The sequence below is a fragment of the Somniosus microcephalus genome, chromosome 1, assembly GCF_052327205.1.
Source record: "Somniosus microcephalus isolate GS21.2 chromosome 1, FLI_Smic_1.0, whole genome shotgun sequence".
Lineage (NCBI taxonomy): Eukaryota > Metazoa > Chordata > Chondrichthyes > Squaliformes > Somniosidae > Somniosus > Somniosus microcephalus.
This window is the reverse complement of record NC_140987.1, coordinates 445,521,659-445,542,916: the sequence shown is the minus strand read 5'-3', so window position 1 is coordinate 445,542,916 and position 21,258 is coordinate 445,521,659. Positions and strand designations below refer to the sequence as shown.

At 46.8% G+C, this 21,258-nt stretch overlaps 1 protein-coding gene across 1 annotated transcript; it reads left to right on the top strand.

Annotated features, from left to right (window-relative positions):
- Positions 1–1,274: 1,274 nt before the first annotated feature.
- On the top strand, positions 1,275–21,015 carry LOC147125357 (lysozyme g-like). The gene is given in 6 exon segments (XM_086001930.1): positions 1,275–1,427; positions 7,448–7,534; positions 8,360–8,511; positions 8,513–8,557; positions 17,789–17,927; positions 20,720–21,015. Coding segments are annotated over 6 exon segments (564 nt in total). The 5' UTR covers positions 1,275–1,423; the 3' UTR covers positions 20,857–21,015.
- The last annotated feature ends 243 nt before the right edge of the window (positions 21,016–21,258 follow it).

Below are 21,258 nucleotides of genomic sequence, written 5' to 3'. Positions count from 1 at the left end.
CTGATACCTGGGATGGCAGGAATGACGTATGATGAGAGATTGTGTCGATTGGGCTTATACTCACTGGAGTTTAGAAGATTGAGAGGGGATCTCATCGAAACCTATAAAATTCTGTCAGGCCTGGACAGACTAGATGCAGGAAGGATGTTTCTGATGGCCGGGGAGTCCAGAACCAGGGGTCATAGTCTAAGGATAAGGGGTAAGCCATTTAGGACTGAAATGAGGAGGAATTTCTTCACCCAGAGAGTGGTGAACCTGTGGAATTCTCTGCCACAGAGGGCAGTGGAGGCCAGTTCATTAAGTATATTCAAGAAAGAGTTGGATATATTTCTTGAGGCTAAAGGGATCAAGGGATATGGGGAGAAGGCAGGGACCGGGTACTGAATTTGGATGATCAGCCATGATCTCATTGAATGGCAGAGCAGGCTCGAAGGGCCGAATGGCCTACTCCTGCTCCTATCTTCTATGTATCTATGTCTTGAAGCGCCCCACAGCCAATGAAGCACTCCTGAGGTGCAGTCACTGCTGCAATGTGGGAAAGAGCAGGGGAATTATCCCCGGTGTCCTAGCCAATGTTTATCCCTCAATCAACATAACAAAAGGATAATCGCAAAATACTGCAGATGCTGGAAATCTAAAATAACAACAGAAAATGCTGGAAACACTCAGCAGGCCAGGCAGCATCCGTAGAGAGAGAAACAGATTTAACAAAATCACATTGCTGTTTGTGGGAGCTTGCTGTGCGCTAATTGACTGCCGCATTTCCCACACTACAACAGTGACTACACCCCAAAAGCACTGAACTGGCTGTAAAGACACCCCCAAGACGTCTGGTGGTCATGAAAGGCGCTACAGAAATGTACTAGTGACCACTTCTGGCTGATTGATTGATTGATTGACAGTCAGGAACCCGCGCATGCGCACGCGGGACGGCGGTTTTTGAGCCGAGGCCGGCACAGCGACCCCTCGCGGTCACCAAGGGGCAACAACCGCGCATGTCCAGAGGGAGACCAACCACCGGGAGCTGCGCCTGCGCACTCGGATCCTGTCGGACGGAGTCGGCGCATTCCGGGGAAAAGGCTTCGGTGTCGGTTCCAGAGTGGCGATCGGTGAGGCAACGTGAGTTTTCTCCGCTCCGATTGGGTGGGCGGGAGAGAATAAAGAGAAATAGAAAAACCTGAGAGTAAAACCTGAGAATAAAGAGAAATAGAAAAACATGAGAGTCCGCGAGGTCCCGGACCGAGCGGCGTCAGTTGGACGGTCATGTGATCTCCGACCCACTTGTCATGGTCCTGTCATTTCCGAGAAATACTTAGTTTTCATTTTCCCCTATTGGGCGTAAGCTCTGTATATAAAGGTGTGACCACTTGATTTTTCTACCAGAAGAACCTTCGACTTGCAGGGACAACAACTAACAGCAACAATGAGTAAGTCTTTTCTTCAATTCAATTCAATTTTATTTGTCATATATGCAGCAGACGTGTGTACTGCACAATGAAATGTTGATGTTTACGAGTCCTCCCTTCTGCTAGTCCATTAGAAGTTAAGTGTCTCCAATCACATTTAATAGGATTGGAGTCAAAGGATGCAATAGATTGGGAGAAGGGGAAGTGCAACGAGACCTGGGTGTCCTTGTGCACCAGTTGCTGAAGGTAAGCATGCAGGTGCAGCAGGCGGTTAAGAAGGCAAATGGTAGGTTGGCCTTCATAGCGAGAGGGTTTGAGTACAAGAACAAGGATGTCTTGCTGCAGTTGTACAGGGCCGCTTGGTGAGACCACATCTTGAGTATTGTGTGCAGTTTTGGTCGCCTTATCTGAGGAAGGATGTTCTTGCCACGGAAGGAGTGCAGCGAAGATTCACCAGGCTGATACCTGGGATGGTAGGAATGATGTATGAGGAGAGATTGTGTCGATTGGGCTTATACTCGCTGGAGTTTAGAAGATTGAGAGGGGATCTCATCAAAACCTATAAAATTCTGTCAGGACTAGACAGACTAGATGCAGGTAGAATGTTCCCGATGGTCGGGGAGTCCAGAACCAGGGGTCACAGTCTAAGGATAAGGGATAAGCCATTTAGGAATGAAATGAGGAGGAATTTCTTCACCCAGAGAGTGGTGAACCTGTGGAATTCACTGCCTCAGAGGGCGGTGGAAGCCAGTTCATTAAATATATTCAAGAAGGAGTTGGATATATTTCTTAAGGCTAAAGTGATCAAGGGATATGGGGAGAAGGCAGGGACAGGGTACTGAATTTGGATGATCAGCCATGATCTCATTGAATGGTGGAGCAGGCTCGAAGGGCTGAATGGCCTACTCCTGCTCCTATCTTCTATGTTTCTATGTATGCAGATAGGGTGAGATGAAGACGGGTGGGAGGGGGCTCGTGTGGAGCATAAACACCGGCACGGACCAGTTGGGCCGAATGGCCTGTTTTTTTTGCTGTACAGTGAATGTAGTTCTGTGTATGTAATATCTGCAAGTTAACTTTAAAGTATAATTTTAGCCTTTTTAGACTGTAATCAGCTAATAAACACAGGGTTGTAGTGCTGTTTCTGTGCTTTGGTGTCTCAGAGACTGGCGAAAAGCCTCTTACTTGGCTAAAAAAACATATTGGCCAGAACTTCGGGTCCCCACTGGTGAGTACACGCTGGGTACTCGTGTGTAGACCCAACGGAAGTGCCGGTTTCGTGCATGCACTGCGCATACACGGGAAACCAGAACTTCTGTTCCCTTAAAGGAAGGGGTTCACAGGTCGAACGTGTGCGCCGGAGAGGCAGCGCGTACGCCTGGAACTCCCGGGTTTTTTTGCAGGTTTCTCCGGGAGGGTAAGTCTCCAGGAGTTACGCTTTTAAAAAGCAGTCGCAAGGCCTGCTTTTAACAAGGTAAGTGGTGAATTAAGTTAAATTAAAACAATTTTTCCACAAGTTTATTATTTTTAAATACTTTAAAGAAAGGGTGAGTTAATTTTTAGCCCTTAGAAAATGTAATTAATTTTTTCAAAAATTTAAATTATTGTTTAAAATAGTTATTTTATGTAATTTTATAGTTATATTAAAAAAAAGTGATTTAAAAAAAAAAAATGTATTTGAAGTTCTAGTGATGTTTTGGGGCTTATAGTATTCATAGTTTTGACAGCTCTTCCTGTCAATTTTATGAATGGGCATTTCCTTGCTACCATTGTGTGATAAATCCATGTAGTGGAACAAGAACTCGAATAGGTGATATCTTAGAATTAGCATGAGTACTTTATTAACAACTGTGTAGCAAACAAAACAGGCCTGCATCCTGGCATTCCACCTTAGCTGACCTTGACAGGAAGCAACCCCCTGACCTTAACTAGTGGCAGTACTGGCTACAGCACCACCTGGTGGATAACCTTAATCATAACCTCCCAGATTACTATACATTGGCTCTCCATGGCCCACGTGATCCCAGGGGACGCATCGAACTAACTGCGCCCCTGGGATACGCAAGCACTGCGCGCCGGCAGCTGGAGCAGGCCCAGGGTCAGAATCCCACGCGGGCCCACAGCTCAACGGCCGGCGCGCTAGGTAAGTGCAGGTCAGAGGTTTACACCCGCGGGAAGACTCCGACCCGAATTTCTGGGCCATTACAATATATTATAGTACAATACAAATTTAAAGCGTAAAACTATGCTGCTGTATATTGTGAAATTCATTACTTTAGTTCGCTTCTCTTCAAGCTCCAGCAGGGGTAAGAGTCAGTGAGCAGCTGGTCAGCCACAGCACAGAAGCTGATTGACTGACTGAACGTCAACACCAACTTAGACACATGAAAAGTTAGAGTTGGGTGACTCTGGAATCAGAAAGTGCCCCTTTAAAAACTACTGTATGTATGACGTAGCACCTTTGACTGGTTACCAACTATAGGCACTTAAAGCATCAACTAATTGCTGGGTAGGACACTCTCAGTATAAACAACAACTTGTATTTATATAACACCTTTTTAATGTAGTAAAACGTCCCAAGGTGCTTCACAGGAGTATTATAAGACAAAACAGTTGACACCGAGCCACATGAGGACAAATTAGGGCAGATGGCCAAAAGCTTGGTCAACGAGGTTGGTTTTAAGGAGCGTCTTCAAGGAGGAAAGAGCGGTCGAGAGATGGAGAGGTTTAGGCAGGGTATTCCAGAGCTTAGGGCCTTGGCAAGTGAAGGCATGGCCGCCAATGGTTGAGCGATTTTATAATCAGGATTCCTCAAGAGGCCAGAATTAGAGGAGCGCAGATATCTCGTGGGGGGGGGGGTTGTGGGGCTGGAGGAGATTACAGAGATAGGGAGGGGCGAGGCCATGGAGGGATTTGTAAACGAGGATGAGAATTTTGAAATCAAGGTATTGCTTAACCAGGAGCCAATGTAGGTCAGCGAAGTACAGGGAACAACAGAGAAGTACAGGGCGGAGTGATTCTGACCAATTGCCAGCAACATTCCTTTTATATTACACAACCTAATTGTTATGATCCTGTCATTTACGAGAAACACTAAGATTTAATTTTCCCGCATTGGGCGTAAGCTCTGTATATAAAGGTGTGACCGCTTGATGTTCTACCAGAAGAACCTTCGACTTGCAGGGACAACAAGTAACAGCAACAATGTGCACACTAAGGAGTAAGTCTTTCCTTCTGCTAGTCCATTAGAAGTTAGTGTCTCCAATCACATTTAATAGGATTGGAGTCAAAGGATGTAATAGAAGGGTATGCAGATAGGGTGAGATGAAGAGGGATGGGAGGAGGCTCGTGTGGAGCATAAACACCGAGGTACCGTGGGCCAGAACTTCGCGTCCCCATGGGTGAGTATGCGCTTGGTACTCGCGCGTAGGCCCAACGAAAGTGCCGGTTTCGTGCATGCACTGCGCATGCGTGGGAAACCGGAACTTCCGTTCCCTTAAAGGAAGGGGTTCACAGGTCGAACGCGTGCGCCGGAGAGGCAGCGCGTATGCCTGGAACTTCCGTTTTTATTTGCAGATTTCTCCGGGAGGGTAAGTCTCCAGGAGCTACACTTCTAAAAAGCAGTCGCAAGGCCTGCTTTTAACAAGGTAAGTGGTGAATTAAGTTAAAACATTTTTTCCACCGGTTTATTATTTTTAAATACCTTAAAGAAAGGTAAGTTTATTTTTAGCCCCGTTAGAAACTAATTCATTTTTTCAAAAATTTAAATTATTGTTTATTTTATGTAATTTATAGTTATTTAAAATGTATTTGAAGTTTTGGGGCTGAATTGTATTCATAGATTTGACAGCTCTTCCTGTCAAATCTATGAATACAGATTCCCTGCTACCATTGGCTCTCCATGGCCCATGTGATTCCAGGAGACGCTTCGAACTAACTGCGCCCCTGGGATACGCAAGCACTGCGCGCTGGCAGCTGGAGCAGGCCCAGGATTGGAAACCCACGTGGGCCCACAGCTCAACGGCCGGCGCGCTAGGTAAGTGCAGGTCGGGGGCTTGCACCCACGGGAAGCCTCTGACCTGAATTTCTGGGCCATTTTGGCTTTCTTCAGTTGTCCAGTAGCTTCCAAAGACCCTTCTCTCCTGTCTGAGCTGTCACTCCTGATGGTGCTTCTCCAGTTTAAAGCACTGCAGCTCCCTCCCTGCTCTTGCTCTGATGGTGACAGAGGGGCAGGGAATGTTAGCAAGATGAAAGGCTAACCCCAGCCTTTCCCACGCTCTGGCCGATGAAAGGAAAAATCAGTTGGGACAGGGACGTGGGGAATGAAGGGGTCAGGAGGAGGTGGAGGCGTATTGGGTGGATGGGGAGAGAAACTGGGGAACTCGGAAGGTTGGCATGAGGGTGTCAGAGTTGCATCCTGGAAATGCGATCACTAACTTCAGCAAATCTCCACCCTCTTTTGTTTCCAGGCAGTTCTCTATCGCCAGCCAACGTGTCTGCCCTTGCCCGACCGTCCATCTGTCCCGTAGTCTCCTTTTCTCCAGAATCCATCTCCGTCACCTAAAATTTCCCTCCCCTTTCCAAAGAGACCACCCAATGTGTCTATTGAACGAGTCCATTCAAAAAAAACCTGACGGTAATTCAACCCTCCACCTACTGTATCCCCTTCTTAAAAATGGTTCTTCCCTGTCTCTCTCTGGGTCTCATTATCCATCACGCAACATGTGAAAGATTGTAGGTAAGGTGAATGATTTTTCCAAGAGTGTGACATATCCTGGAGGCAGTGAAGATATCAATTTCTGAGTGATCATAAATTACTTGCCCGAATCAGAGACTTTTACAGCACGGGAGGAAGCCATGTGTTCCATTGTGTCTGTGCTGGTTTTTGGACAGAGTTATCCAATTCTTCCTACTCCCCTGATCTTGCTCCATATTGCAATAAACTCGATCTCTAAATGTACATTAGTTTTGCCAAAAATGCACCCTGACCTCTGTTACTGTTACAAATTTTGGGACTGCCTTTATTACAGAAGGATTGGAGTATGAGTAAAAAAATCTTACTGCAATTATATAGGGCCTTGGTGAGACCACACCTGGAGTATTGTGTACAGTTTTGGTCTCCTTACCTAAGGTAGGATATACTTGCCTTAGAGGGAGTGCAACGAAGGCTCACCAGACTGATTCCTGGGATGGGGGGATTGTCCTATGAGGAGAGATTGAGTAGACTAGGCCTATATTTCCAAGAATTTGGAAGAATGCGAGGCGACCTCATTCAAATGTATAAGATTCTTAAGGGGATTGACAGGGTAGATGCAGGGTGGATGTTTCCCCTGCGGCAGATTAGAGGATGTTGCCTGAACTAGGGGTCACATTCAGAATAAGGGGTCGGCCATTTAGGACTGAGATGAGGAGAAATTTCTTCACTCGGAGGGTGGTGAATCTTTGGAATTCTCTACCCCAGAGGGCTGTGGAGGCTCAGTCATTGAGTATATTCAAGTCAGAGATCGATAGATTCTTGGAGACAGAGGGGATCAGGCGGGAAAGTGGAGTTGAGTTTGAAGACCAGCCGTGATCTTATTGAATGGCAGAGCAGGCTTGAATGGCCGACTCCTGCTCCTGTTTCTTATACCCAAAATAATATCTGAGGCATAAGAACATATCCGCTCTGGTAACTCCCATAAGTGGATCCTGTATCTCTTACGTTCAGGAGTTCACCAGTACTGCCCAAATATCTCATTTCAAATATCTTTGAAAGAGCTATCCAATTGATGCCACTCCCTCGCTCTTTCCCCACAGCCCTGCAATTTGAATCTTTAAGGAGAGGGAATATGCATAGTGTCCCCTGCAGGGCATCTACCTGAAACCAACAGAGTCCAACAAGACTCTGCCACCTTAATTTTGGGGGTGCTTTTGAATCTGCCTCAAACTGTACTTCACACTTCAACTGGTACAAGATGAAAGGGGAATCAGAAACACTACTCTCTCATTAAATTTCTGTTTTTCATTTAAGCGTAACAGCCATTTTTTGTCCATTCTCCTAGGCTCTTCCATCTATGGCGATATTACAAAAGTTGACACAACAGGTGCTTCCGTGGTGACGGCCAGACAGGACAATCTGCCGTATGCCGGTAAGCGATGGATGTAATTAATAGCTGCCGTGATAGAAGTGTGCGGCTGCAAGCAACATATCCTGCAAGTGATTGTGCTTCAGATCGCAGTACGTGTATAAAGCTTGGATCACTATTAGACATATTCTGCATTTTACAGTCAAGATGCATTCTGTTATTGAAAAATTACACTGGACTTATCAGGGATTCTTTTGATTCTGGTACAGAGGCTTAAAACGATCCACAGCACTACTACTTATCTTGACCAGGCAAGTTAGGACATTCGGGGGTAGACCTGTCACAGGCAGGATAGGATTCTTCCCTTTTCGGCTGTTAACTAATACCTTAAAGGGTAGGGTGGTCCTTGGCGGATGCACAGTATAGGCTGGGTGGTTTTAGCTGGTTAGATTCCAGCAGTGGCCCCTATGCAAACCTGGGGGAGCCTAACCCCTGGCTCCCCAAACCAGGACCTAGATAAACAGGAGGTGTTCCTACGGGGAGAAATTGTGCACTTCATATCAGGCAGGTATTCCCGTAATTGAAAGAGTCGAGTGGGTGTTGGACCGGGACAAGATTGGACGGAGCCAGACTTTGATGCTGATGCATCGCTGTCTAGATCCACACACAGAGAATGTGCGGTGGATTAGAGGGAGCAGCCTGAACATGTGACCACAATAAGTCGCGTCAAGAACTGGGAAGGAAATGTCGCGTAGAAAATTATTCGAGAGGAGCGGGGCTGTTTTAGTTGTTAAATATAAGGTCCATAGCACAAGTATTTACAGCCTGGTGAGATTAAATCAAATGGAAAGTGAATCTGTAGCAGGATTTTTGCTTCTGTCTTTGCAGGTGTGAAAGCTTCTGAAACGATGATGGCGACTGACCTGCAGAAGGTGAACCAGTACAAGCCGTTGATATATGAAGTTGCCAGAGCTAACCAGATAGATCCAGCCATAATCGGCGCTATCATCTCCCGTGAATGTCGTGGTGGCGCAGGCTTAAAAAAATGGCTGGGGCGACCATGGAAATGCGTTTGGCCTCATGCAGGTAGGAAGCAAGTCACTCTGTCACAGCAGAGAAAAACCTTTCTCCTTGGCAAGCGTTACAACCACCCTGACAAACTTCGCCACTAGCTATAACTTAGTGGCTGAATCCCTAATACTTCCAAGGGGGGGGGTGGTGGGGGGGGGAGGAATTAGATGTCAGTGTAGTGGATAGGTACAAGACCTACGCCATGCCCCTCCATCCCCCAAAGAGAAGAACTAGAAAGTGCCCCTTGACTGTGGGGAATTCACATGGCTGGAATTCTGAGACACACAAAGGAAAGGGTTCCATTTGTGTGAAGGGAGAACTAAATAAACTTGCAGGATGGGCATATAATTGGCAAATGAATTCAATACAGAAGTGTGAGGTATTACATTTTGGTAAGAAAAATGAGGTCACATTTTACTTGGAAAATAAGAATCTAAATGGGGTAGAGGAGCAAAGGGATCTCTTTATTCACATAGGGGAGGTGGGTGTCGCTAATCGCCCTTGCGAAGGTGGTGGTGGTGAGCCGCCGCCTTGAACCGCTGCAGTCCGTGTGGTGAAGGTGCTCCCACAGTGCCGTTAGGGAGGGAGTTCCAGAATTTTGACCCAGTGACTGAAGGATCGGCGATATACTTCCAAGTCAGGATGGTGTGTGACTTGGAGGGGAACTTGGAGGTGGTGGTGTTCCCATGCGCCTGCTGCCCTTGTCCTTCTAGGTGGAAGAGGTCGCGGGTTTGGGAGAACAAATACACAAATCACTAAAAGTAGCGACGCAGGTTAATAAGGCCATAAATAATAAGCATAAATAAAGCAAACCAAGCACTAGGGTTTATTTCTAGCGGGACAGAATTGAAAAGTAGAGAATTTTGCTAAACTTGTATAAAACCTTAACAACAGAAAACGCTAGAAAAACTCAGCAGGCCAGGCAACATCCGTGGAAAGAGAAACAGTCAACGTTTCAGGTCGATGACCCTTCATCAGAACTGTATAAAACCTTACTAGACCACACTTGGAGTATTGCGTAGAATTCTGGTCGCCATATTACAAAAAGAATATCGAGGCACTGGAGAGGGTGCAGAGAAGATTTACACAGGGATGCTACCAGAAATGCGAGGATATACCTATCCGGAAACAGGCTAGGGAAAGAGAAGGCTAAGGGGTGAACTAATACAGGTCTTTGAGATTAGGAAAAGTTTTGATAGAGTGGATACAGAGAGAGTGTTTCCACTTGTGGGGAAGAGCAAAACTACAGGCCATCAATACAAGATAGACACCAAGAAATCACTCCTGATTGGCCTAGGTTTAATTTTAAAATTGGCCCAGAAATTTGGGTCGGGGACTTCCCGCGGGTGCAAGCCTCCGACCTGCACTTACCTAGCGCGCCAGCCGTTGTGCTGTGGGCCTGCGTGGGATTCCGATCCTGGGCCTGCTCCAGCTGCCGGCGCGCAGTGCTTGCGTATCCCAGGGGCGCAGTTAGTTCGAAGCGTCCCCTGGGATCACGTGGGCCATGGAGAGCCAATCGGAGCAGGGAATCTCTATTCATAGATTTGACAGGAAGGCCTGTCAAATCTATGAATACAATTCAGCCCCAAAACATCGCTAAAACTTCAAATAAATTTTTTTTAAATCACATTTTTAAAATAACTATAAATTACATAAAATAACTATTTTAAACTAATTTAAATTTTTGAAAAAATTAGTTACAGTTTCTAATGGGGCTAAATTTAAGCTTACCTTTCTTTAAAGTATTTTAAACATTTTTTCCACAGGTTTATTATTTTTAATTTTACTTAATTCACCACTTACCTTGTAAAAAGCAGGCCTTGCGACTGCTTTTTAAAAGTGTAACTGCTGGAGACTTACCGTCCCGGAGAAACCTGGGGAAAAAAAACGGAAGTTCCAGGCGTACGCGCTGCCTCTCCGGCGCACGCGTTCAACCTGTGAACCCCTTCCTTCAAGGGAATGGAAGTTCCAGTTTCCCGCGCACGCGCAGTGCATGCACAAACCCGGCACTTTCGTTGGGCCTACGCGTGAGTACCCTGTGCGTACTCACCCGTGGGGACCCGAATTTCTGGGCCAATATTATGTTTCCTTTGTTCTTAATTTCCCCCCCCACCAGAGGAAATAGTTTCTCTGTATCTACCCTATCGAATCCTTTTAGCATTTTAAACACCTCGACCAGATCACCCCTCAAACTCACTGGAGAAGGTGCAGAAGAGATTTACTAGAATGATACCAGAACTGAGAGGTTATACCCATCAGGAAAGATTGAACAGGCTGGGGTTCTTTTCTCCAGAAAAGAAAATACTGAGCGGTGACCTGATCGAGATCTTTCAAATTATGAAAGTGTTCGATCGGGTAGATGTAGAGAAGATGTTTCCACTTGCTGGGGAGACCAGAGCTAGGGGCCATAAATATAAGATAGAAACATAGAAGGCAGGAGTAGGCCATTCGGCCCCTCGAGCCTGTTCTGCCATTTAATGAGATTGTGGCTGGTCATCCAAACTCAGTACCCTGTCCCTGCTTTCTCCCCATATCCCTTTAGCCTTAAGAAATATATCTAACTCCTTCTTGAATATATTTAATGAATTGGCCTCAACTGCCTTGTGTAGTAGAGAATTCCACAGATTCACCACTCCCTGGGTGAAGAAATTCCTCCTCATCTCAGTCCTAAATGGCTTACCCCTTATCCTTAGACTGTGACCCCTGGTCCTGGACTCCCCTGCCATCGGGAACATCCTTCCTGCATCTAGTCTGTCTAGTCCTGTTAGAATTTTATAAGTTTCAATGAGATCCCCTCTCATTCTTCTAAACTCTAGCGAATATAAGCCTAATCGACCCAATCTCTCTTCATACGTCATTCCTGCCATCCCAGGTATCCGTTTGGTGAATCTTCGCTGCACTCCCTCCATGGCAAGAACATCCTTCCTCAGATAAGGCGACCAAAACTGCACACAATACTCAAGGTGTGGTCTCACCAAGGCTACTGCAGCAAGACATCCTTGCTCCTGTACTCTAATCCACTCGCTATGAAGGCCAACATACCTATATGGCCATAAATAAAGCAAACCAAGCACTAGGGTTTATTTCTAGAGGGACAGAATTGAAAAGTAGAGAATTTTGCTAAACTTGTATAAAACCTTGCTAGACCACACTTGGAGTACTGCGTGCAAGTCTGGTTGCCATATTACCAAAAGAATATAGAGGCACTGGAGAGGGAGATAGTCACTAATAAATCCAATGGGGAATTCCGGAGAAACTTATTACTCCGAGAGTGGTTAGAATGTGGAACTCGCTACCACAGGGAGTGGTTGAGGAAACTAGCATAGATGCATTTAAGGGGAGGCTAGATAAGCACATGAGGGAGAAGGGAATAGTGGGTAATGCTGATAGTTAGATGAGGAAGGATGGGAGGAGGCTCGAGTGGAGTACAACCACCGGCATAGACTGGTTGAGCCGACTGGCCTGTTTCTGTGCTGTATATTAGATGTAATCCTATGTAAATAGCTGGCTGCTGCCTTGCTCTCCTCCAACTGGAAATTCTCGAGGTGCAAGCAGGTCACTGAATGCCCAGCCCTAATTACTGTAATACCAGACAGCAGCCCACAGAACAGGGCGGTTCTGGTATTGAGGTCATTTTAAAATGCTAACATCTATTAACACATTGATTCCAACTTGTCCCACTCTAGCTGGCGTTTGCCTAGTACTGGATACATCAGCATAATGAAAAGCGCAGCTTGCAAACTGACTTTAAACTGAAAAATTTCAAAACGACAGAACAAGAATGCGCTTTGACATAGGATTACACAGGATACACGGCACAGAAACAGACCATTCGGCCCAACCAGTCCATGCCGACATTTATGCTCCACTCGAGTCTCCTCCCGTCTTTCCTCATCTAACTCTATCAGCGTAACCCTCTATTCCCTTCTCCCTCATTGCTTATCTAGCCTCCCCTTAAATGCATCTATACTATTCGCTTCAACCACTCCCTGTGGTAGCGAGTTCCACATTCTCACCACTCTTTGGGTAAAGAAGTTTCTCCTGAATTCCCTATTGGATTTCTTGGTGGCTATCTTCTATTGATGGCCTCTAGTTATGCTCTTCCCCACAAGTGGAAACATTCTCTCTGTATCCACTCTATCAAAACCTGTCATAATTTTAAAGATCTCTATTAGGTCACCCCTCAGCCTTTTTTTCAAGCGAAAAGAGACCCAGCCTGTTCATCCTTTCCTGATATGTATACCCTCGCATTTTTGGTATCATCCTTGTAAATCTTCTCTGCACCCTCTCCAGTGCCTCTATCCTTTTTATAATATAGTGGCCAGAACTGTACGCAGTACTCCAAGTGTGGTCTAACCATCGTTCATCGTTCCTCTTTGCCTGCCTAAAACACTCAATTTTATCACATTGCTTTGATTCAACTAACAGGAAGGAAACAATTTCTAGAACACAAGAGATGAAGTTTAATTCCACTTTGTGGGGAGGGGGGCAATTGTTGCCAAAGACCAGCTACTGAGGCTCATGGCTTTATGTTCCGTGGTGCATATAATTGCGCCGGCCAGCAGTAGCCAGCCAGACACTGTTCCAGCCCGTGTATCCACCAGCTCCAGAAAGTGATCCTCTTGGCACTATTCACAACGGCAAAAGACACAACTTACCAGCAGACAGGGTTGGTTGGGTGTTGCTGTTTTTCTTGGCACCTTTTAGTTTAGTTATTCATTCACGGGATGTGGGCGTCGCTAGCAACGCCGGCATTCATTGCCCATCCCTAGTTGCCCTCGAGCAGGTGGTGGTGAGCCGCCGCCTTGAGCCGCTGCAGTCCATCTGGTGAAGGTACTCCCACAGTGATTTTTACGGAGGGATTGCAAGGATTTTGACCCAGCGATGATGAAGGAACGGTGATATATTCCCAAGTCAGGATGGTGTGTGACTTGGAGGGGAGCTTGGTGGTGGTGTTCCCGTGCGCCTGGTGGAAGTTGTGGATTTTGGAGGTGCTGGCAATAAAAGCCTTTAGCAAGTTGCAGTGTATCTTGTAGATGGTACACACTGCAGCCACGGTGCGCCGGTGGTGGAGGGAGTGAATGTTTAAGGTGGTGGATGGGGTGCCGATCAAGCGGGCTGCTTTGTCCTGGATGGTGTCGAGCTTCTTGAGTGTTGTTGGAGCTGCACTCACCCAGGCAAATGGAGAGTATTCCATCACACTCCTGACTTGTGCCTTGTAGATGGTGGATTTCTTAACCATCACCATCCGCCCCCCCCCCCCCGCCCCCCTGCCGGAATAATTAAAGTCACCGTGCCCTCTGACGGGGGACAGGGGAATGGAGGGAAGATTTGGGTATCCAACTAACAGGGAAGCACGGCTACACACTGCATGTCTTCAGTGCTCAAGGGTCTGTCACTGGATAGGCAGTAATTATTTCAGGTCGGCAGGCTCGTTGACCACTGCCATCTTTTCATACCTGCTCTGAGCTGTACTGTAACACAATCTCGCAGTGAGGCAGGCAGCAGAACTGTTGTTAAAGGATCCAAAATGCTGCTCAACCTTGAGATGACATCTTGCTCGCTGTAGCACACTTCTGCCCAACTGTTGTCACGGTGACTGATGTCAACAGGCAAGGTTGAACAAGGCAGCTGAAATCTTTCAGGGGCCATCCAACCAGATTCCGATTTCCACGGAGCATATCTTGAATATAGCAAGCGGTAGGAATCCTGGAAGCTCCCTGACTGGCATCATCATCAACAACAACAACAACTTGCATTTCTGTAGCACCTGTAACAGCGCAAAACATCCCAAGGCGCTTCACAGGAACGTTATCAGAATTTGGCACCGAGCCACAAATTAGGGCAGGTGACCAAAAGCTTGGTCAAAAGAGGTAGGTTTTAAGGAGCGTCTTAAAGGAGGAGGGAGAGAGATTGGCAGAGGGAATTCCAGAGCTTGGGGCCTAGGCAGCTGAAGGCACGACCACCAACGGTGAGGCTGAGGAAGTGCGGGATACACAAGAGGCCAGAATTGGAGGAACGCAGAGATCTCGGAGAGTTGTCGGGCTGGAGGCAGAGTACATGCAAACTGATTTAGTGATGTCCTATTTCTGTGGGTCGTGACTTGGTCTGGTGGAGCTGCATTTGCGCGACAGATGATGGCCCAAACCATGGGGAAATTGAGAACCGAAGCCTTGCTGACCAGATGTCAGCTGCTGAGGCTCCGTGTCAGAGCTCACACACTGGGGTGAATGCCTTACCAGGACCTTGGTGGCACTCTGGATGCAGCACTGCGCAGATGAATGGCGCACTCCTGTCGGGTGATTTTGTGAATGGGGGCGCGTTGGAGGCGGGACTACTGCTTGTCGGGTTTCTGTCCCGCCTCCATCAATTTGTGGCCAACCCACGCTATTTTCCCTTGATTGACCTTGTTAAGCCTGCCCAGCGGGCTTAGCAGGCCAATTAAGGGAAAGCTGGTTGCAGAGCACGTCAGCGTATGACGTGTTTGACAGATGTACTGTCATCGTTTGACAGCTCTGTGAAGCTGTCAAACAGTGACAAGCTCTGCAGTTTGATGAGGTCTTGCATACGAGACCTCATCAACCTTCTCATTTCTGTAAAAGAAAGATGTTTGTTGCAAATGAGAATGCAGCGGCCATCTCTCATCTGCAACACGGAGGTGCGAGACTCTCCGTATCGAAACTGACTGGTTCTCCCTGCAGGCTTCAAAGGTAAGTACACTTTTAAAAACATTTAGAACTTATCTCAGATACTCTTGCACCCATCACTTACCTTCACACCACACTTTTGCACCCCCTGACCCCTGCAGACCCTTTACTCGCCTCGCTGAGCTGGTGGGTTTTGGAGCCTTCGGGAAGCCCGCACTTGAGGCAAAAAATGGGATAATCCTATTTTCTGCTTGTTAACTACCCGTTAATAGGCTTTAATCCCTTCCCGCCTCCAAGGAGACGGGACCCGGCGCAGGACGGCTACCCACCTCCTGGGAAGATGGCATGGAGGCGGGTTGGGGGGTGGGTTTGCCACCCGCCCCCAAATTCTGCCATTTTCCCGGCAGTCCCGCCTCCACATCCACCTCCTCGGGACTGAGAAAATCGCCCCCATGGTCACTAAGAGCCACAGGGAGACTGATGCTCACACCAGACTGCCCACCTAGGTGAGGGCACAATAGATGGGGCAGCTCAGGCGCCATCGCCCTAGATAGCCGCAGGTATTGCATGCAGTCAGACCCAGGTAGATCGTTCTGCGGGAGCAATCACACTCCTATAGATATCGGACGCTGGGGTTCCATGCAGTCCGTGTTCCGTTTCAGTCCTCTTTGCTACTGCGCCCATACAACGAAGAACCATTTGCTGAGCTGCTCATTCTGAAAACTGCAGCATTTGCTGCACTGCTGTTGCTTAAACTCCCAAGTGAATGACTGGAGTATTTTAGTGCAGATAAACCGCATTGGGGCTGGTGGAGATCTCCAACTCTTTGAAGCACTGCTGAGTCTGTTGCTTCTGTTCTACCTCCGCTTTATCCCCAACAGTGGGGGTGGGGGGTGCAGCCAGAAATCGAAGTGGAACGTTGGATCCTAGATGCTGAGGTAATGTTGTCTCCCGTTTCAGAAATCCGTACACACAGTGCAACATTGTCACCTATTGGCGGAAGATCAGCACTGCAGCAACAGCTTGCTCAATAGGAGCATTAGGAACAGGAGGAGGCCATTTGTAACGAGAGGGTTCGAGTACAGGAAGAAGGATGTCTTGCTACAGTTGTACAGGGCCTTGGTGCGACCGCACCTTGATTATTGTGTGCAGTTTTGGTCGCCTTATCTGAGGAAGGATGTTCTTGCCATGGCAGCGAAGATTCACCAGGCTGATACCTGGGATGAGGAGAGATTGGGTCGATTGGGCTTATACTCACTGGAGTTTAGAAGAATGAGAGGGGATCTCATTGAAACTTATAAAATTCTAACAGGACTAGACAGACTAGATGCAGGAAGGATGTTCCCGATGGCGGGGGAGTCCAGAACCAGGGGTCACAGTCTAAGGATAAGGAGTAAGCCATTTAGGACAGAGATGAGGAGGAATTTCTTCGCCCAGAGAGTGGTGAACCTGTGGAATTCTCTACCACACAAGGCAGTTGAGGCCAATTCATTAAATATATATTCAGGAAGGAGTTAGATATATTGCTAAAGGGATCAAGGGATATGGGGAGAAAGCAGGGACAGGATACTGAATTTGGATGATCAGCCATGATCTCATTAAATGGCAGAGCAGGCTCGAGGGGCCGAATGGCCTACTCCTGCTCCTATCTTCTATGTTTCTATTCAGCCCCTTCGGGCCTGTTCCGCCATTCAATTAAATCATGGCTGATCAGCACCTCAATCTACCCGCCTTTGCTCTATAATCCCTTAACTGACAATCTATCGCTCTCAGTCTTGACCACTCCAGCTGTCCCCCAGCATCCACAGCCTTTAGGAGGGGGGGTGGGGGAAAAAGAGTTCCAAATTCTTGATACCCTTTATGTGGGAAAAGTGCTTCTGATTTTGCTCCTGGATGGCCTAGCTCTAATTTTAAGCTTATACCCCCTTGTGCTAGATTCCACCACCAGATTCTACGTATTTGCCCCATCAAATCCTTAACATTTTAAACACCTCACTTACCAGCTAAAATTAAAAAGGAAGAGAAATACGCCCAAAGCATTGAATTATCTCCGATGAGTCTAATTTCTGTTGAGAAATTGTACGGCCAGTGAAACCTACAGTTGCTTTAATTTTTTTTTAAATTTGTTCACTGGATGTGGGCGAAGCTGGCAAAGGCCACACTTACTGCCCATCTGGAGTTGCCCCGAGGCCTTCTCCTAGAGATGATGGGGCTCCCACAGTGGGATAAGTTGGGAAGTCCCAGGATTCTGACACGATGATGAAGGGCTGGCCAGGATGTGCGGGGGGGGGGGGGGCGGGTGATGGCGCTCTCATGCTATTGCTGCTCTTCCCTGCGGTAGAAGTCGCCGGGCTGGGAGGGAAGTGCTATATCAATATTGGGTTTAGTGATGTGTTGAGTGTTGCTGGCTCCTGCCGCATGGGTCACACACTCCCAGCAGTGACGCCAGAGTAGTCATGTTGGGAAAGTATATAACCAAGGTTACTCATCGACAATAGCACCCCACTAAACCCAACATTAAAACCATCTTTCTATTCATGTTTTAATTCAATATTCTTGTTTTGAGAATACGTGGCAAAGAATGTAGTGTTTATTTTAGGTTGACAAAAACTGGCATCATATTGTTGGAGAGTGGAACAGCAAGGAGCATCTTGCACAGGGGACTGAGATACTGATCAGCATGATTAATGCTATTAAAGTGAAGTTTCCCAATTGGACCAAAGAACAGCAGCTCAAAGGTTTGTGCCCTTTTGTTTTTTTCTATGCTGCTTAAACATCTGAACTTTGGATGTGCTGCAGGAGGTTACATCCTTTTCCCTCCAGCAGTCTTGTGTCTAATCCCTGGCATTTTTTGTGACAAATCCATATCCAGTGCCCACAATCTACTGGTGAGTACATGGCCCAATGCTTGGTCAATTTAGTATCAAGTCTGGGCCCAATGCCTAGGCATCTGGTTGTGAAGTGACACCCTAATGGCTGCCAATCCAATGGTGAATATAGATAAAGGTTCTAGTGTTATGCAGCACGAGATATTGTCCAAGCATTCTGTCCGCTTCAGCGAGTCTATCTAGGTCAAACTCCCAGTAGCTTTTAATTTTAAATGAATTAAGTTCAAATTACATAGAATGTACAGCACAGAAACAGGCCATTCGGCCCAACTAGTCTATGGTGGTGTTTGTACTCCACACTGTCTCCTCCCATTCAATCCACCTCCTCTCAGCCTGTCAGCATCGTTCTTTGAACAAATGAGGGGTATTTCATATTTCAACCACACCGACGGGATTGTGTTTTCCCCAATCGCTGTCCGATGTCATAAACAAATTGACTATTGGGCTGCCTTGAAGTCTCTGTTCGCACCTTGCAATGATCATGTTGTAATTTCACCCTCCGTCCAGTGGTAGCGCTCCACTGGGGGAGGGTGTCATCGCAGCCTGACAACTGCGTAAGGAAGCTCGCCATTGTAAATGAGGACATAGCAACTTATGATGGAACCCACCCATAGGGACATCGGAAATGCCGGTTTCCGGCATGCACTGAAAACTGGTATTTCCGATCTGTCAAGAATGATCTTGATAGATCTTCTGGCTGCCCTGGAGAAGGGCCTCTGTGGGCGGATAGTTCCACTTTTTGGAGACCCTCTGCCCGCAGAAAACCCTTACTCCTGCTTTTATCAGGTGTAAGAATTGTAAGGCCTGCTTTTACCAGGATAAGAGTTGAGAAAAAGTTTTTAAAATTTTCACTTTTATCATTTTAAAAATACTTTAAAAAAAGTTTATTTTTAGCCCCGTAAAAAACATTAATTTTTTTTCAAAGATTAATTTTTGATTAAAATACTTAATTGTAATTTCAAGTCATTTTAAAAATGTGTTTTTTTAATGTATTTAAAGTTTTACTATGGTTTTTGGGGTGATCTCCATTCCTGTCAAATGTATGATGGGAGATTCCCTTCTGTGATTGGCTCCCCATGGCCCACGTGATCCCAGGGATGCTGCGAACTACATGCGCCCTGAAGTGGGACTTGAACCCGCAACCTTCTGACTCCGAGGCGAGGGTGCTGCCTACTGAGCCACTGGCTAAAAAGTGTCCTTAATTAGTTGTCCCTTTAAGGCCTCAATGTCCAATTAATAAACAAACACCGGGCGGGGGGGGGGAAATTTAGTTGTTTGCGCCTCCCATTAGCGCCTTAAGAGGGCGCAAACCAACTAGCACCCGGGCGCGGCGATGTTTGCGCCGCTCGCGAAATTAACTAGACATTTTGCGGTGGTGCTAAACACTACCACCACGGTCTCCTGCGCCGGTGCTAAACACTACCACCACGGTCTCCTGCGCCGGCAGATTGTGACGTCGGTCGAGTGCGCAACACCCCGTTAGCGCCCTGGACCCAATATTGAGTGGAGCCCCCTGCCTTACCGCCTGCCGCTAGCAACAACAGGTTGAGGGGAGCGTTTTGGTGTCAGAAAGGGACTGGGGGAGCGCTATTTAAGGGTGACCGCTTCCTGCCTTTTTTTGTCGGTGACATTTTTGCACCACGCAGAGAGAGAGAGAGAGACTTCTGGAGAGATTCAACGCTGTGTGAAGGAGTTTTGAGTACTGAGCAGCACTTTGCAGGTTCATTTTGATTTGCCCTTCCTTGCTTCGCCAGCGCTCTGAGGTAGCGCCTCGCTCCTCGGCCTTTGCACCTTAAGATAGGTGTGAAGCGCCTGACTTAGCGCTCCAATCACCTCCAGGGGCGATAAAAGCCAAGTTTGCCGTCGGAGGCGATAATTAGCACTAGGCGCTAAACTTTGCGCACGGCCGATAATAGCGCCCCAAACGGGGCGAGACTGAATTTTTCCCCTTGGATGTGTTCAGACATTAAGAGGTTGCAGACGTTCTGGCCTCAGTATTTTCTGTTCTAAATGACTGCCTTCATTTAGTCATACCTTTTTTTTCTTCTTAAGTGTATCCCAGTTATATGCAATATACAGTGTCTGAATTGTGTCAAAGATGACGTGTGTGTGTGTGTGTGTATATAGCCATAGACAGTTTGGAATCCAGATCAGTCACTTTGCAGAAAATGCCAACAAATCAATCTTTACAACTATGCAGAGAAAGAGACAGAGCATCTGCAACTAATCTCTAACTGACTCTGGAAATTGTCCATTTACAAAATTATACCTTGTGGCCATAAGCAGACAAGCTATATAATAAAACATACCTCTACCTTCAGGCAGAATGATGCTTTCCATTGTCTCATGCTGTTGTTATAAAGCATTCGATTTGGCTTGGGCCTACCTGAGGGGATCTGTATAAGGTTTAAATTTTAATCGCTCCACCATTGGTGGCCGTGTCTTCAGCTGCTGCTTAAAACCTCTTTGAACAAGCTTTTGGTCACCTGTCCTAATATCTGCTTATGTGCCTCGGTGTTAAACTTTGTTTGATAATCACACCTGTGAAATACACCTGGGGATGTTTTACTACATTAAGAGGCGCTATATATAAATGCAAGTTGTTCTTGTAGTAAATGCAGTGTGTGATGTGTTTATTACAGGTGGGATTTCAGCCTACAATGCTGGGCCAAGAAATGTCAGAACCTATGACCGAATGGACATTGGTACGACTGGCGATGATTATGCTAATGATGTGGTTGCAAGGGCCCAAGCACTGAAGAGGAGAGGATTTAATTGAACGTTGATTCACATTTCATTGATGCTGACCAGCATGTTCTCTCTCCGACAACTATTTTTAGAACATTGCGGCCTGTGAAATGTCAGAATTCTGTAAAAGCTTTTTTCCTCCTCCCTCTCTAATACTGGTGAATAAAATCAACTGAATCTGGAACGCAAAGAGACTTTTTAGTCAACAATAAAATGCCACGCGAGAAACAAAATGGTGTTCGACAGCTTGAGCGTTTCTTAAAACAAAAACGAGCGTAAGAAAGGAAACACGGGGGGTAGAGCTTCCGCTTTTTTGCGGCAGTAATGCCAGCGCAATGCGGGCCAAATCGGCCGAACCAGCGCAGACGATGCGGAATTTTAAACGTTAAGTGAGTTACACCCAAAACCCAGTTGCGCTCGTGTTTTTCTGCCA